The sequence below is a fragment of the Penicillium oxalicum genome, chromosome IV (genome assembly GCF_001723175.1).
Source record: "Penicillium oxalicum strain HP7-1 chromosome IV, whole genome shotgun sequence".
Classification (NCBI taxonomy): domain Eukaryota; kingdom Fungi; phylum Ascomycota; class Eurotiomycetes; order Eurotiales; family Aspergillaceae; genus Penicillium; species Penicillium oxalicum.
The window spans coordinates 3,977,820-3,994,303 of NC_064653.1; the positions used below are offsets into that span (position 1 = coordinate 3,977,820).

At 51.2% G+C, this 16,484-nt stretch overlaps 7 protein-coding genes across 7 annotated transcripts; 3 read left to right on the forward strand and 4 right to left on the reverse strand.

The window, feature by feature from the left end:
* Positions 1 to 2,786: 2,786 nt before the first annotated feature.
* POX_d06117 (Altered inheritance of mitochondria protein) lies at positions 2,787 to 4,080 on the reverse strand (the record flags this gene model as incomplete). Its single annotated transcript, XM_050114942.1, has 2 exons — positions 2,787 to 3,747; positions 3,818 to 4,080. 2 exons carry the CDS (start codon positions 4,078 to 4,080, stop codon positions 2,787 to 2,789), a joined length of 1,224 nt encoding a protein of 407 aa, XP_049969893.1.
* Positions 4,081 to 4,890: 810 nt separating this feature from the next.
* On the reverse strand, positions 4,891 to 6,619 carry POX_d06118 (uncharacterized protein; the record flags this gene model as incomplete). The annotated part of the gene is made up of 4 exons (XM_050114943.1): positions 4,891 to 5,580; positions 5,638 to 6,329; positions 6,383 to 6,499; positions 6,559 to 6,619. The coding sequence occupies 4 exons, from the start codon at positions 6,617 to 6,619 to the stop codon at positions 4,891 to 4,893; spliced, it is 1,560 nt and encodes a 519-aa protein (XP_049969894.1).
* Positions 6,620 to 7,303: 684 nt separating this feature from the next.
* On the forward strand, positions 7,304 to 8,020 carry POX_d06119 (uncharacterized protein; the record flags this gene model as incomplete). Its single annotated transcript, XM_050114944.1, has 1 exon — positions 7,304 to 8,020. One exon carries the CDS (start codon positions 7,304 to 7,306, stop codon positions 8,018 to 8,020), a length of 717 nt encoding a protein of 238 aa, XP_049969895.1.
* An 886-nt stretch (positions 8,021 to 8,906) lies between these two features.
* Positions 8,907 to 9,365, forward strand: POX_d06120 (uncharacterized protein; the record flags this gene model as incomplete). The annotated part of the gene is made up of 1 exon (XM_050114945.1): positions 8,907 to 9,365. One exon carries the CDS (start codon positions 8,907 to 8,909, stop codon positions 9,363 to 9,365), a length of 459 nt encoding a protein of 152 aa, XP_049969896.1.
* A 591-nt stretch (positions 9,366 to 9,956) lies between these two features.
* Positions 9,957 to 10,648, reverse strand: POX_d06121 (uncharacterized protein; the record flags this gene model as incomplete). The annotated part of the gene is made up of 2 exons (XM_050114946.1): positions 9,957 to 10,057; positions 10,126 to 10,648. 2 exons carry the CDS (start codon positions 10,646 to 10,648, stop codon positions 9,957 to 9,959), a joined length of 624 nt encoding a protein of 207 aa, XP_049969897.1.
* A 1,168-nt stretch (positions 10,649 to 11,816) lies between these two features.
* Positions 11,817 to 12,486, forward strand: POX_d06122 (uncharacterized protein; the record flags this gene model as incomplete). Its single annotated transcript, XM_050114947.1, has 2 exons — positions 11,817 to 12,237; positions 12,293 to 12,486. 2 exons carry the CDS (start codon positions 11,817 to 11,819, stop codon positions 12,484 to 12,486), a joined length of 615 nt encoding a protein of 204 aa, XP_049969898.1.
* Positions 12,487 to 13,975: 1,489 nt separating this feature from the next.
* Positions 13,976 to 16,314, reverse strand: POX_d06123 (Coronin-like protein crn1; the record flags this gene model as incomplete). Its single annotated transcript, XM_050114948.1, has 9 exons — positions 13,976 to 14,155; positions 14,247 to 14,970; positions 15,032 to 15,424; positions 15,574 to 15,677; positions 15,738 to 15,786; positions 15,854 to 15,996; positions 16,074 to 16,133; positions 16,191 to 16,219; positions 16,281 to 16,314. The coding sequence occupies 9 exons, from the start codon at positions 16,312 to 16,314 to the stop codon at positions 13,976 to 13,978; spliced, it is 1,716 nt and encodes a 571-aa protein (XP_049969899.1).
* Positions 16,315 to 16,484: the final 170 nt, after the last annotated feature.

The window sequence follows — 16,484 nt, forward strand, 5'->3', positions numbered from 1 at the left end:
TGAAGAAAGCCTTTTTCCCACTCGAGAAATAGGCTAATTAGCATTGCCCTGTCGAGGGTGTATCACCTCCGGCCTCCCGGGTGCGGATCAATCCGAGTTGGCCACCTTGTGTCTGAGAGGGACAATGAGTGGTGGTCTGACTTCTCATCCATCGTTTCCTCAACAGGAGAGAGATGACGCAGATCCCCCGCCGGAATGATAGCCAGGGGCGGCTGCAGAACCCTTCTGCATCACGACGCATATGCAGGGTGCCCAGGTTCTGGTACAGGGTCCAGTGTCGACTCCACCCTGCCCCCGGCAAAGAAACCTTAAGACCATTGCCGCCAAGAGAGCCATGCGGTTTCACTTCGTCGGAGCTGTCTGACAGAACCGCCTTTCTTCACCCCCTTGGCGGACTGGGAGTGCAGTGTCGGGGATGCTTCCTGATTGAGCCCGGACTCACTCCGTCTGTACGGCAGTTGATCCTGCCAGAGAGGACTGGTAATGCATTACACATACGACCAGACGGGAAAGGTGAAAGGCAGGTTCAAGTTGGATGGACCGATTTCTGCAGAAAGGTATCAAGTCCTACATGGACAGATTAAAGACCCTCTCAAGTGTACGGCCATGTGTGACGTGGTGGAAGGCAAAGTGGAACTGCCCTGTGAACGGGCAGATTGTCAACCGTCGCGCTGATATCACGAGGAGCACGTGGCCCGTTTGGGCCCTTCCGACCGAAAAGAGGATTCTGTCTCACGATCAAACTGGCCTCTGAGAATGAGATATCTTTCTTTTCTTTTCTTGGAGTTCTCTTTTTTTTTCCTTCTTTTTTCCCGTCCCGAGGATCTCAATTTCATTTGGTGGAGCTCCTACCAATGTGGAAGAAGAACTCCTCACCCTAACTCGTTTCAATTCTCTTACTGGTCTGGCCAAGTATCGAGCCCTACCCGTCTTTTTAGTATACCATCCATATTGTCAAGTGTCAACAATCTAGTTTGATCCAGCGTATCTACATATTCACCACGTTGAGAGGCCCCTGACAAGATTCCAGTCCATAAAGTGTCCCCTCTATTCTCGAGATTCTTTTCACCGGCGTAACCTTTGCAGGTGAGGATCAAAATGGCTCGGGGGTCACCGGGCAATTGTTTCATGTGTTTAACGGTCGACCCACATCCACCCGTTTGACATGCCCTTTGCAACGGATCCCTTTGCTTGGAAGATGCTCTCCTCTCACCCGCACACGGTGAATCTTCAATCCTTTTTACCCTGAGATGGGCTCTGCATGTTGCTTTCCATCCCCCTCGCCAGCTCAGCTTAGTGTGGCGGCCTAAGATACAAGAACTGTGTCGCTTTGTCTGCAGGTCTGGTCCCTCCAGACGAGTGATGTGGGCCGTTCGCCTCGTGCTGCAGCGGATAAATGCTCATCGTCACTCAGTAGTGACGAGTAGACTGAGTCGGTAGTACTGAGTCGGTACTGCTGTAGTGTGGGGAATCATTTTCCAACCTCAGTTTTCCCATAGATTGTGGTTGGCGAAGAGGGTCCGCTTTCAGATCAATCCCTTGAGAATCTCGCCGGCAGTATTGAAAGAAGTAGTCAGTATCATGGACCCATTTCTCTCCCACGCCTCGATCTCAGCAAGAAACCAGAGGTCAGTAATCCCCCCCCCGCCCCCCGTTCTTGTCCGGCATTGTGCCATATCCGCTCTTCTACCCTGGATCGGATTGACTGGTGCATCCTCTATCCGCCGGTGCAACGAGTCGTGCAGGGAGTGATCCATACCAGACTCGACCCGTCTCTCTGCCATTCATCAGCCTTGAGTCAGATGCGACGACATTTTGCCCATTGGCCGTGATGATCATGTATACCCCCGCATGATGCACCGGCTAAGGCCCCGTCCGGAATCTTGTCATCCACCTCATAATCCCCGCGTCCAGCCAGGGATCCTCCCCCGCATTTGGTCCCCCTGAGAGGAGAACCATCCCCCGTCGCGACGGCGATGAAATATTACCAAGACTCCTTCTTCTGCTCTCCACGACTCGTCAAGGTATGGATGCTGCCCCTCGTCCCCCGTCTTAGCTCTGCCCCCGCCCCTCGAAGCGAACGCCTCTCGCGTAGCTCCGCCGGACCCAGCGCGCATGTGGGCACAACCGGTTGGTCTACAGCTGTCCGGTAGTTCCCGCTGGATCATGCCCCCGATGATCTTGGTGGCGACTGAATCGAGCCAGAATTCTAGCGTGTACTGGCCGGGTGTATCCATGTGGACACTGCCACCTCACTTGTCACAGGACACTGGGGCGACGGAGCTTGGAAGAATGGACGGGCGAAGAGTATAGCCACCCTCCCACATGGCATCTTTACAGGGTATCTCTGAATGAGTGAGGGGGCCAAGTCGAACCGACACAGCCAGGCAATAAATCTCACATTTCTCATGGATCCGCAAGTCGAAGCGAGCTACAGCGAGTAATTTCCCAAGACTGACCAGGTTTTCTCTTCTACCTCGGTGACGGTGACTGTCCACCCCCACGCCGTATTGTATCATTTCTTATTTTTTTTTTAAACAAAACGGCTAAGAAGCCAAAAAATACAAAAGGCGACAGCGGGTGCAGAACTGGACGTTGGGGGGATATCACCAAACGAAAAATTTCCCCGACCCGCGGGTGATTGAGGTCTATAAGGCTGATTCATTTCATCATTCATCACAAAACATCATGTTCCCTCCCTGAGGGTACGAGAGAGTGCGTGTACATGTCGACGGCGGCTGGACATGGAAAACCAAAACAGAAAAGCGGTCATTCGTGCAGCGCCATCAGCACAATACAAGCCCCGCGACAATGCACCAATCCCAATTCCACCTGGTAGCTTCGACAATATTGTCCACGTTCAACATGCCCACCTGATGCTCCGCCAAAAATCTCCACACCTTCAGACGGAGACTGACCGGCCATGAGGGAGTGCTCCAGAACCGAGAGACCAGCCCTCTGTCCGCAGCTGCGCGGATCATCTCCTGCATGGCATCCTGTTGGTCAGCCGTGGGTCCCCAGAGCCAGATAGTCCCGACCGCTTTCTTCAACGAGACACTGGCGTAGTATGAGTTTTCCGGCCCGTAGGAGGAGTTGTGAGAGAGGTCGGGAAGGGGTGCGTCGAAGAAGATGTATCGATCGTGGTCGGCGACGACCTGATCGAAATGCGTGTTTCCCGTGCCGACGACGGTGATGGGACCGCGGACGAGCGCCTTGCTGGTTCCGTTCCAGTGGGATAGCCACCCGCCAGCAATCAGGGGACTCAGTTGGTCGTGGAGGACGGGCCATGTGGTCATAGGGTCGGATTTGATGTCAATCAACAGGGTGACGGTGGTCGACGGGTCCACGTTAAAGAGGCCGACCGGCGCACTGGCAGACGAGCCGTGATTCAGGTTGGAAAGCGCAATGGACAACGGCTCGATGTACAGGCTGTTCAACGTGCGGTCTGGCGACAGCGAGTTCTTTCGGTGACCGACCAGGAGGTCTTTGCCATCGAGCCAAACGTCTGCCTCCACGCCGGTGCATCCACCGGCGAGGGCCTCATACAGAGGAACCGAGCGCCAGTAGTCGTTGTGGGAATGGCAAGAGACAGGGACAATCCCTTGGCTGAAATCCTTGGGCCATGGCGTCAATAACGACACCGAATCTGACGGGGTGTCCCACTGGTCAACGATTTTCTGTAGTCCATTGGATGGATTTGACGGTGTGAGTCGATGGATCAGAGCAAGCACGAGTGAGAACCATATCCTAGAAGCACTGTCAATATCCTCCCCCACAAAACTGAAGATGGGCGATCAGGAGAAGAGGATGTACACACAGTACAATCACACCGCCGACCACAACGATCAGAAAGAGAGCAAGAAATATACGATTTCGAAGGGCTTTCTTCTTTCCCACAATTTGTGCGTCAAACTGCGTCTTGAATCTGGCAAACCGGCGCGAAGGACGGTGTTCCGCAGCGGGGCACAGTCGGTCCTCTTTATCGTAGATTTCAGAGAGCGGCCGATCCGTCAACGCACTCATATTGCTCGACTCCGACGGCAGTGGAGAAAGTGGTGAGAAATTCGATTGCACACCCATGATACTGACCCTAGTGGCCTCGGGCTGACAGGGGTCAACTGAGCAGGGGGGTTAAAAGGTCGAGGTCTGGGGAACTGGTGAGGGAAGCGACGTGTCCAGCTGCATGTGTACCTGTCGTGGCCGACGAACCAGAACGCTCTCAATTGAAAAACAATCGATCGAATTAACCCAGTCTGCAATTATGAGGCTTTGCTTCACATGTATTGGATGCTGGGATTTCACAAGGTGACAAGAAAAGAATCGTGACGCCGGGCAAGAGGGTAGGCTCTTTCTTTGTACGATCCACGAGCAATTCACACATTTCGCCCCCATCGGGCGATTGGAGTGTCGCGGGGGCGAGAAAGCGTTGGATCAGCAATCAACTTCCAATTCCCGACCCGAATCCACATCGACTAAGCGCTTGGACCTAGTCATGCCAAGCCCATCATGTCTGTTGACGTAGGGAGTCTCGGCGCACTCACCAAAGATGGGATCAGGCTAGCGGATGAATCGCAAGCGAGCACAGGATTCGTGTCTGTTGCTCGCGTAGTATGACAAGGCGCTGCCGCACCAAGAGCCAAGACTCACGCAGAGCATCCTACGACTTCAATTGTTGCATTATTCATGATTAACGAAAAAGAGCGCTTGCCCCCTCTATGATACCATTTGCTATCTTCCGGTTCGGCTCTAACAGCTCTTTTGATCGCATTTCTTGCATTCAGTAATGACAAAAAGATCGACGCGAATGGTGACACAAACTCAGGGCGTGGAGGACGCAAAGCGTCGGTAGAGCATTCAAATAGGCACCACGCAGACTGCGAATTGCAAAAATCAGATGTCCATCCATTTACCAAAAGTCTCATCACAGACCATGGTCCCTTCGAAGCTGAGAATCTCCACCGCGTTGAGGATGTACGGCCGGTCGATGCCATCGTCCGTCCTCACAAGCAGACTAGCCTCTGCCGAACTATCTTTGACCACGAGGATACATTCGGAAAGTGCCAATGTCAAATGTGACCCGTCCTGGCCAGTGGGTTTTGATGGCAAATCGTTCATCTCCTCGGTTCCCTGTTCCTCGGATCCACGAAACGCTTTCTGGACTGGAGTCAGTTGTACAATCATGCTAGGTCTGATTTGTTTCTCTGCTGATGAGCTTGTGCGGAAATAGACGGCAAAAACAACCGTGTCTTTATTCCCTCGCCCAGAGACGAGCAGGATTTGGGAGTTCTTGTTGTCGGATAAGCAATCCCTCACCCTGTCCAGATCTGCCCGCGAAGACGAATGGATGATTGTGGGTGCTTCGATAGGGAAATCCTGGGGGAGGCTCAAAGAAAGTTGGCTCAAGCGGGTCAAAGTTGAAATGAGACCTCTCGGGGGTATTGGGGTTCTGATCGCCGGCTTGAACATCTCTTTCAGCAGGCCTTGAGCCTGAGTGATTGATGTTAGTGGATGCTGAGACGGAAGTTCTCGTGCCAAGTTTAGAGGTCCAAGAACCCGGGGGATTCCCTGGAAGAGATTCGGCTGAGGTAAATTAGTCTCTCGTCCGCTAAGGTTATGAAGATTTCATTCCTCACTCACTAATGAATCACCGATAGCTTTTTCAAACGCTGAAAAGGTCACATTGGCGGATGAATCATCGCCACTGAGGAACAACGCCAGTAAGGAGTCTGTCGAGGCTTCGATTTCTGCTCGCAAAGACGCGAAGCACTCCGGATCAATGCCTGCCAGATGTAATTGGGTCACGAGCATCAATCGAAGTAAAGGTCTGAGATCTTCCCTGGAGATCAAACCGCTTGTCAAGGTGGAAAATGACGAAGGGAAATGTTCGGCCGGAGGATATTGAGGGCCGAGGATCACCCTGGTGGGGAATCGCTTGTCACGCTTGAAATTCCCCTGGGTGATCAGATCTAGCGCCTTCTGGAGATCACAGTCATCTCCAAGACCCCGAGACAGCCGAGGTGTTTCTTTCTGCTCAGCTATACTCTGAAAAAAGAGCCTCCTTTGAAATGAAACAGAACGATCATTGGGGAGGCTTTGTCTCGCGACGCTATCCGTCTCGAGTATTCTCCAATTGTCAAGTCCAAGCAGAATAATGACAGCTGTTCGCAGCACCTCCAGCGTGAGAAGGTTTACGGGGTCATTTTGGTATGGATATGACCCAAGTCTCAAGAGGGAACGATGTAAAATTGGTGCTGCATCAGTTACGCACGTGGACAACTCGTGCGGAAAAGTACTGGCCATGAAGTTGTTCAGGTCACGCACAGTCCAGACTAAATTGATGTCAGCTTCGTGGAATCGATCAAACTTTGCTTTTTTACCTTACTTTTCCCCAGATCAGACTCGCTGCAAAAGCAATCAAATACCGTCTGTATCCATTCACACCGAATCGGGTCCATAAATAGTTTTGACAAACGCCATTGCAATCGCTCTTGGAGCTCCTCTGGTGTACTTATGTTAACTCATTACTTCAAGATGCTGCGGACTATGAATCCGCCATACCACGTGTCTGAACTGGTGGAAGGAATTCTGGAGGAGATTCCTTGGTCCCGTGTTGACCCATGGCTCAGGCACAAATGAAACGGTAAGAAATGGGATAGCTGAATTGATATTTTGATTTTTCAGTATGGTTGAATTGGGGAAGAGAGCTCGATGGTGTTTGATGAGGCAGGCGGAACTGAAGTCGAGAGCGGGGAGAACAGAGGAGAGCAGAGAAAGTCAAGCGACAGCGGCGCGGACAATTGTGAAGCGGTAATCAGCTGATCTGGCAACACCAGCACAATTGTGGCCCAAAAAGTGGCCCCAAAAAATAAGAGAGGTCTTTTAGATCTACAAATTTCTAAATTTGACCTTAGCACAAGCCAGGTCGCCTTCGGGAGCCACAAAAATCAACACGACCCCCAATGCCAAGCAGCCTCCGCCCCGTAAGGCTTGTATGGCCCCTCCAAGCACCCCCAAAAGAAAGCGTGGTGAGTTCTTATCGCGGCTGCTACATACAGGTTTTTGCGGCCTTCCTCTTCGTTTCGGCGAGAGAATGGATGTTTCATGATAGCATACACGAAGTGGATTTGGATGGAAAATGCTCAAGAAATCGTATTTCAGGACCTCAGGTCCGCGATGGCGGGCTGGAGGTGTAAGTATTTCTATCCAGCCAGAAACGTCGAATTTACCAAGCAGTCTTCGTTTTGCTCAATAAAGACTATCTCTGGGAACATCAAAACTTTTGCATTATCATCCATCACTCAAAATGCGACTCCTCTTCTCGACCTTTGCCGGCCTGGCCATCTTGACATCCCTTGTCTCGGCAACGGGATGCAACCAATGTCTGAAACAGAGCGAAGACGATGTCCGACTCGGTTGCTTTCAAAAATGCACCGACGCCTTCAATCCAGGCAGTCAGGAACACTTTATTTGCCGTGAGCAATGCACCGAGTTTGTCTTCAGTGATCATTGCTGTACCTCCTCCTGCAGTAAATCTTCGGGTATCTGCCTCAATAGCTACTTTCATCGCGTCGGTCTTTCGAAGAGAGATCCATTCGAAGAGGAATCTTTCTATCGATCTCAGCTCAACCGAATCCGGGAGGACCCCGACTTGCTCGATGAACGAGCTTTGCTTGCGGGCGACGCTCCGTATCATCTGATTCGAAGCACGGAAGAATTACAGTCTTTGAATCACCCACGATTAAATGGGACCGTGGTCCACGACGTGAGCGAGATCGACCGTACGGGAACTCTCGATCGTCGTGTTGACCACGGGAAAGTGTGTTGTTTAGCTGCCAGGACTGTTCTGAATGCTGGTGCGCTACAAGTGGCACCTGCTTTGCAAAAGCAGGAGCCCTGGAATGAGGATGAGTATGCGGGGTTGGTATTGGTGAGCTTTGGTGTTGCAGGGGCATATGCATGCAACATAGTATACAATGTACAATGTGTCTTTTTCAATGCCCGGCCAGCTCCGGATGAATGAATGGATGGATGGAGGGGAAGAGCGAGACATTTTCTTTTTTGAATTGATGGATGATGAATTCGAAGGTTCCTGTAAGGCTCTAATGGTATGATCATTTTGATTGGTTCCTAGCGTTTTCCCGCATCCCCCAATGAGTGGATCATTGCGGAGCGGAGCGTACCGTATTGTAAAAATATGTACAACTCTCGATACTGATTGGTCAATCTAGCGCAGAATCCCTCGATCGCTTTCTCTGTCATGTAACGCTCTGGTCAAGCTCTGACTTCCTTACTTTTCAGGCCCACAACCACCGTCTACATCAACAGTCAACACTGAGAAGTTTTTGTTTGGTGCTTTGACCTGATTGAGTGGAATATCATCCTATCAATTTTGCATGAAATTTTGGACTCATATTAAGCCCCGAGACGAGGATCTGGGAGGTGTTTCTGCGATGTATTAAGATCAGTTCAACACAGGGCTCCATACGGCTTCAAGCAAGGATATATTGTCGAAAGACAGTATTCCTCGGGCCGTACCTTCAAGTGACCTACATCAACGTTTTTTGTTAGGTTCTCAGCGTCTGACCGAGATGGAATGTTACAGGGCTACGTGTAGTACGCTTTTATCTATCTTTGGATTTTATCTTGAAACTATACGAAGACACACTCACATCTCAGCATAGAGTGCTGAGGCTATGCAACGGGCAGTCGCTCGTAGACAATCATAATTGGGGGCCGTTCAAGCTCTGACACCCCCACCTCCCAGAACCGATCGCCGTTAAAATACCACTTTCTCGCACCGTAGTTCCTGTAATCTCTTTCTTATCAACCTATGTCATTATGTCTTATTTCTTTTTTCTTAAATGAACTTTTAATCTCGCTTGGTCTTTCACGTCTGGTCAGTGATCATGGAGCCAGACTCTTTCCCCTTGATCTTTCTCCGTCGAGCGGTTGCGATGGCTCTGGCAGTCACTGCATGCCGCCAACTTAGACCGTTCTATCCGACTGTCACTTCGGTCACGCAGACCAACCTTCTCACAGTCACGGCTGATTCGATGATCGGTGTGGTTATTTCGACAAGTACCCTGTTCTGCGCATGGCACATCTCCGGATCGACGACCGAATCCTCAGCGATTACTGCCACAACCCTGGTTCTCTGCAGGACCATTCTCGCAGGTCTTATGCTTGTTTTAGCAATCTGCGGTGACACCTGGCTGCAAAAAGCCACCACGGCGTGCGTCGTCGTAGCATGCTGGGGTCTCGGTTGGAAAGTCACCACGGCTGAGCAGCGAGACACATATTGGCAATTTTTGAAGCAGGGATTTTTCCTCAAGATGCTGGAACTGTGGCAGAAGAGCAATCACTGAGCATTCTCTACGTTATACTTTTCGTCTGGCTGTGGGAAAATGCTCCAAGTTGGTTTCTTTTGGTTTCTTCGCTAGGAGTTGAGTGTTGGAGAGACAAGGTGTCCGGATTTTAGATTGTTGCAAAGACGATTACTAGTGATCAGATACTTGACCTTACTCCTATTCTTTTTCTGTACAATATCGTCGCGAACATGAGAGGCGAGCAGCCTTTGATGATATTTTCGATGCCTTGGGGCGTGGCTCTCAAACTCATACACACTCGAGGTCGATGACTTAGAAGAAAGCAAGTTTTACTAGTACAAAGGTGCAGAAGACCAGAAGGTATCGTGCAGACAAAATTCGGCAATTCTATGATAGAAATATCAAGGCTAGGTCCAATGAGAACAATTGAATGGGAGAAAGCAAAGATATGCGGACTCGCTTGCTAGCAATAGTTCTCACCGCAAAACAAAAGGATATAGACAACGACGATCAACATCAAACCAATCTCCAGCTAGATCAACATCTAAAAAAAAAACCACACACTAATCACAAGATAGCTTATCTACCAATCCCTGTCGGATCCGTTCCGCCCGTCACAATAATTGCAGTTCATTTCTTTTCAGCGCATGCCTCCCACACGGTCTTGGTATAAGACATGCAGTTGTTCAACAAAAGGTTGTAGGTGGGATAGAGTCTCGCATACTCCAAGCCTAAGAGAAGTTAGCGATGGTACATTGCCACGACCAAGTCAACACAGAATCCTCAGGACAAAAGATACCTTGGTGGACGATAAAGGCGTCCGATGCCGTCGTTTCTCCCAGAAATTCGTATTCGTTGTTCTTGCTGACATGGACCCATTCTTCTCGCGTCTCATCGAAGTAGTGGTTTGCCCACCACATATTCTCAACGTGAGATTCGACTGTGCCACCCATAGGGGAGTGGCCGTCGCTGGCGGCACCAGCACTTATCATCTCATAGCTCTTGGCATCAAAGCCCTGACGACCAGACCGGGTCTTTACGTTGAAGAACTGGCCCACGATGAGACGAACATGCGAATAGCCTGGGTAGCACATCTGCTGCGTAGCACCTCTTGTAGCCCATTTTTCGCGAAAACCGTACCGCTTGCCGTTCTCGAGCTCGACGCCCTTTTCAGCAGCGGCGAGAGTCAAGGCTGTATAGTTGTCCAAGTCAACCTGCTTCTGCTTTGGAAAGCGGTGAGCCTTATGATTGGGACTGGGCAGGGCGAAACAGAGGCTGAGAAGTGCGAAGAGACAAATGAAGATTGGATTGAAGGTTTTCATCTTGACCTGGAGTGAATAATAGCGATGAGGCTTCACTGTCTGTCTGTTTGGGATGTGAAAATGAGTTTGATGGTATCTGATGCCATTCAAGCCCTTGTCCGCACTTTCCGTGTCTTATATAGTCCCATCATATGCATTTAGATACAAAACTTTCCAGGATAAAAAGCTGACTCTGGGACCAACGCAATCATCTTGGGCCCCCATTGTTCGAGTCTCTCATATCATGGCAACAAAGCGAAGGCAGTCGGGGCCATATTCAGACCCCTTCTCGGAATGAGCCAGATTGGATACTGAAGCACTTGGTAGCAAGCTGGAGGCCAAGCATTTGTGAGGCAAGACTGTCAACGACCACAAGTCTTTTCATCTGGCCCCAGATGATATTTCGGGGCTATACTTGGCCATCGAGCTATTTTCGATATTCTCGTTCTCCCAACTCTTGGCTTTCTGACCTTACTCTGTGGCCAGACAGCTTACCGGGAGTGCAGAAGGGGCCATTGCTTGGCGTTGAGGAGAACTGCCAAGCTCCATTTTTGGTTTAACTCCAGACCCACTTTCCTGTTCTATGTTTAGACAGGGAGACGCGACAATCGTATCGTCTATGAGTCCGGGGTAAACAGACTCGGTTGTTAGTAGCTCTCATCCAGGCCATTACCTTGGCTCAACTTCAATCCACCTTGCCAAGAAACATGAAACAAATTGTCACCCAACAAAACCTTGCATCTTTCGGATGGGATACCTCCCCCCAAAAAAGAGATCCTCTTCTTTCTAAAGAGGCCCCCAATATCAGCATCAATACAGCCCGAAGAGATCATTCTGGCAAGCCTCTGTGGGTATTGTTCTGCCGGGCGGGTGAAAATAAACGAGTCGTGGAGCTGATGAGCCAGCGAGGGGCTCACGGAGACGCGATTTACGGAGCGAGGTGTCGATCCGAGATCGAATGGGTGCTACGTCCGGAGATGGTGAGAGTATCACACTCGACACTTGGGTATAGACTCATCTTGGAGCCTCATTGAGTTGACAAGGCGGGTATATAATCGACCAGAATCCCCTCCAGAACCACCTTTTATTCTCATCATCATCCACATCCACAGTATCAAACACACTTCCAAAACAAAACTTCCCAGTCTCATCCTTGAACTTTGCCAAGTCAACATCACCGCCTTTCACAATGTACTTCTCCAAGATCATCATCTCCATTGGCCTTCTGCTCTCCGTTGTCAATGCGGCTCCAAGCTTCATTCAGCGCCGCTCCGCCATGCCAGCTCCGAGGATCATTGACCTCGGCATCTCTGATCTCGATGCGGGAGATTTGGAAAAGCGCGAGATCATTGACCTCGGCATCACCGACGATACTTCCAACGACTTCGAGAAGCGTTCCAGCAACTACGTCTCCAGCTGTGGTAGCAACTGGATGCCCATCGCGGACCATGATCACAAGTTGGGCTATCGGTCCGCCGTGAAGGAGTTCTGCTATCATGTCACACACAGCTCCGACGGCCTCAACACCGTCATTGGCCCTCATCAGAAGCATGCTATCATCATTCAAGGTGGCTATTATCTGAAGGGTGACATCCCCGCGGCCGTGAACTGTAAGCTTTCCCCATCCAGGCCCTGATGGGACCACATTCTAACATGAGGTCACAGTCGAGATTCACAACAAGCAGCGTGATGGTAATCACACGCCTAACCAGTCGGACTGCGAGACCTACTTGATGAAGATGGCCGATCCCAACGCCTCTTGCTTTGGCCGGATTAACAAGGACACCAAGGGCGGCACCTGGCAGATTAACGGGGGTGCTGTCAGCTACCACGCTCTCCCCGATGCTAGTTCTGCCTGATAGAGTCGGATTTTTGACGGAATGGCGGAATGACCTGCGCCTCTAAAATCTTTACCATATCGTCCCAACTCCAAGCCTCCGCATTGACCATACTGCCTTCGCCGTTTTCCTCCCGTCCTCACGTCTTTTCTTTCAGTCGTGTTCTGGACATTTTCTTTTCTTCGCTGCCAATTGTTTTCTTTTCCCCAATGATTATCTGTCACTTGCTACATGCATTCTCTTGACCTAGACCTGCAGATTTCTGCGTACCTAAGGCGCTTCAACTTTCTTTTTTCCACTCAAATAAGTCGTAGTCAGGCGTTTGGAGATGAGGTACCTTTTAACTCAAAGAATAGGGTTTGAATGAGGCGGGATGGATGCAAAAAGTGAGGTGCGCAGGGTATCCATCCCGCCAATCGGGTTGTATCCGTGGCACTCTCCATCGTATGACTTGGGTCGAAGCATCCCATTTCAGGCGTGCCATGGATTCCTTCGGCAGGTATCACTAGGTACTTGAGTAGCTACACGACGGACTGGAAGGGGGGATTTCATTCTAGTGCAGTGGTATGATACCCCACCGCCCGGCTATTGGAACCTGCTATACCAATTGGATGCTCAATCTGATACTCCACACAATACATTCACTTTAATATGTGTTCGGTCCCTGTTTGCATTCAGTAGCTGGTGGGACCAAGCTCGTGCTGGAACCGAACTTTGATGGAAATAGGTACCAGCCCGCAGTTTTTATTCAGCTGCCAACAGAAATTGATAAAGTAAGTCTCCGCTAGAATGAATAGGTATTCGCGGAAAGACCTGTTGGTCAACAATCATTGATCATGTGGTTGAAGACAGAGATGATCCGTAAGCGGGCAAAATCTCACCCTCCGGCGGGACATGTTCTAATCATCTTCGTTGGATTCTATGGCTTGCAGGGGGGTTGAATGAAATGAGTAGGTATTTCTACATTGACCTCCACATGGAAACGGATTTCACTTTCTAAAGACAAACATTATATTATCTATGAAATGACCATCGATCCTTCAACATCGTCACTGGAGCATCCTGCAAGATCGTCCCGAAGAGTCACCGCGCACAGTGTGGACTTGGTGCTGGAAGGACATGAAAGTCACGTTGCCAAGACCAAAGGCAGAAGACTCCACTCGCCCGGACAGATCACTCGGTAAAGTTCATCATATGACTCGCTCCATCAATGTAAATGATTACCTGACAGAAGGAGGGACCAGGAAAGGAACGAAGCGCATGGGAAATCTGCTTTCTGCAGCCGAAGTATTGACAAACTCGCTAAAGAGGACAAGACTACCGATCAACAGGCCGTGGCACAATCAAGCCGGACCGTCACCCAATTATTACAACCCCCTAAGAGATGTACAAACGTGAAGGTTGTAGATCCAGCGGCGACCGCAGCAACCACTGCCATGAAACCACGGGAAAGATAGCACATATTTCAGATTTGCAAACACCTCCTCCAAACTGCCCGTCATCCACCCGCTTAGTTCAGCTTGCTCTTCAGTGCCTCGACTTCGGATGTCAGCCTCTGCATCTGAGAGGCCTGATCGGCAATGATCTTGGTCTGTTGAGCAATCAAGTCCTTGATGGCCTCAATCTCTTTGTGAACGGTGCTGACCGGCACACTTGAGTCGCCAGAAGATGAGGGGTTGGTCGCGGTAGTCTGTGAAGGGGTCAAAAAGTCAAGTCAGTCTTGTGCAAATCTCGCTTTGGTATCACGTGGGACCAAAAAGTACCATGCAGAGTGCACTCACAGAGACGGGGGCCGGAGATTTGACCTGGGGCTCGGCCTCCTTCGCCTGCACGGCACTAGGCGGAGTGCTGACCCGGACAGGAGCAGATTCAGTAACCGGAGAGCGAGCCGAAGGCTCCACGGGCTTCTTAATCTCGTCGAAAGAAGAATCTTCGTCGGTATGCTCCTCCACATCTTCATCGTCCGCAAATTTGTTGACCATGGCGGCCATGGACGCACCTTGCTCCTTCATTGATGGAGCCGGACGGGCCACCGGGGAGGGCGCAGGGACAGGCTCCGGGGTAGCTGTGGCAGCGGGCTTGGCAGCGACGGGCGCAGGCTCAGCCGGCTTGGGTGCGGGTGCGCTCATAGAGCCGGTAGGCTTCTCTTCAATCCCTGAGATTTCCTTGAGGCCTTCGCCGTCGAAAAGGCTAGCCATGGAGATCTTAGGAGGAATGGCCTCCTTGCCGGCGAACCACTCGGAGGGAGTCATGGCGGGGGTCAGACCAAAGGTGGGTGGGTAAATGTCGTCCTGGAAGTTCTCCGATCGTCGAGGGACGATGAAGGAGATGGGCTCCACATAGCTGTCGTTGACGGTCTTGAAGACGCGGGTCACCTCGTTCTCGTGCATGTTAACGCCGCGCTTGGGCATGAACGCGATACCACGCTGGGGATCGGCGGACTTGTACTCGGACAGGAACTCGAACTTGTCGTTTTCCAGCTCAAAGTAGCGGATGTTTCCGTCACTATCATGGCCATGTCAGTAGAGTATCCCGTGACGGGGGCGGTGGCGTGGTCGTTGCTTACCCTCGTCCCGCTAGGTATAGGCAGCTAGTGCCGTCATCCCAGAACGGCATACAGACACCGGAGATTGAGTCCAGGGTCTTGAAACCATTGATTGGCTCGCGAACTGCGCGAATGTCCCAGAGCGCAAGCTGACGGTCGCTCATCTTGGAGAAACCAGTGGTCGCAATTCGGTCACGCTCGCCCAGCCAGACGGTTCGGCTGTTCTTCGCTCCAGAGTGGCCGTTGGTCTCATGAGCGGGCCGTTCCTGGCGCACATCCCAGATACGCAATTTCTTGTCGCGAGAGGTGGTCACCAGCAGAGAGCCGTTGGCACTCCATGACTGGGACTGGACAATATCACCCACGTTCAGGGTGAGCTTGGCAGCACCGGCCTCAATGTCCCAGATTTTGTGACTGTTAATCTCCCGAGGCCGTTGCCAGCACGTTTTCCGCTGCAGGGTTGAAGAGCACGTGGCCAATCTTTCTGCAGGGGGTGGAAAGAAAGTGAAACACATTAGTGACTGCCACGAAGCGCGACTTGTTCCCAGGGTGCGATAACGTACTTGGGGTGGCCACTGAGTTTTCCAACCGGTGCAATATCCTGAATATCGTCTGCTTCGCAATCCGGACGAACAGTGAAGTTTTCTGGGACCCGCCAGAGGAAAACCTAGTGCTGACTTAGTTCCCTGGACGGCAGTACCGGGTCAGTGAAATCTTTAGAACCGACCTTTCCGTCGTCAGAGCCAGATGCAATCAAATCGTCGTCAAAAGGATTCCTGGAGTGAATATTGCGATCAATTTCCCGAGCGTGTAACAAATACAGTCGATCGTCAGGCGCCCTACCAATCAGTGTCTAGCACAACTGCTGTGTGGCCGCGGAAGAGAGGGATGCGTTCAGGAAGCTTTCCGCGTTCCTCGAGAGGAATAACAGCAAAGGCACCGCCACCTCCAGCTTCCCAATTGACAGCGAGGTGCTTGGGGTTGACCTAGAGTTGAAGTATGAAAACCGAGCCCATGCGACAGCAGATCAGGGGGAAGCGAAGGCTTAGGGGTCTCGGCGCACCTTGAGTAGGTTGGTATCCCAAGCATTGCGCGACACGCGAAGGTTATCGTAGCATTGCTCCTGAGATCGATGTCAATAGGAAAGTCCCGACTGGCTGAGATGTCGTTGATGATGTACTTTGCGAGTCGAACGTCCGAAGACGTGGCCTTGTCAGATTGCTTGTTAGCGGGGAACCTAGGGTGATCGCGATCTCTTGGGTGTACTCACGATACTTGGAAGAACGCACAAACCGGCCTGACATGATGGATGTCGGTGGCCGTCAACAGAGGGACAAGGGTCACAGTGAGGTTGATGGTGTGGAGGTGGAAAGAGAAGCACCACGCCAAATCGCCCGTCGACTGACCAAGGAATGCGGAAACTGAGGGGGGCCTGGGTAGGCTGTTCTCTTTCGAGCGGGCCGAGTGGAGTCCG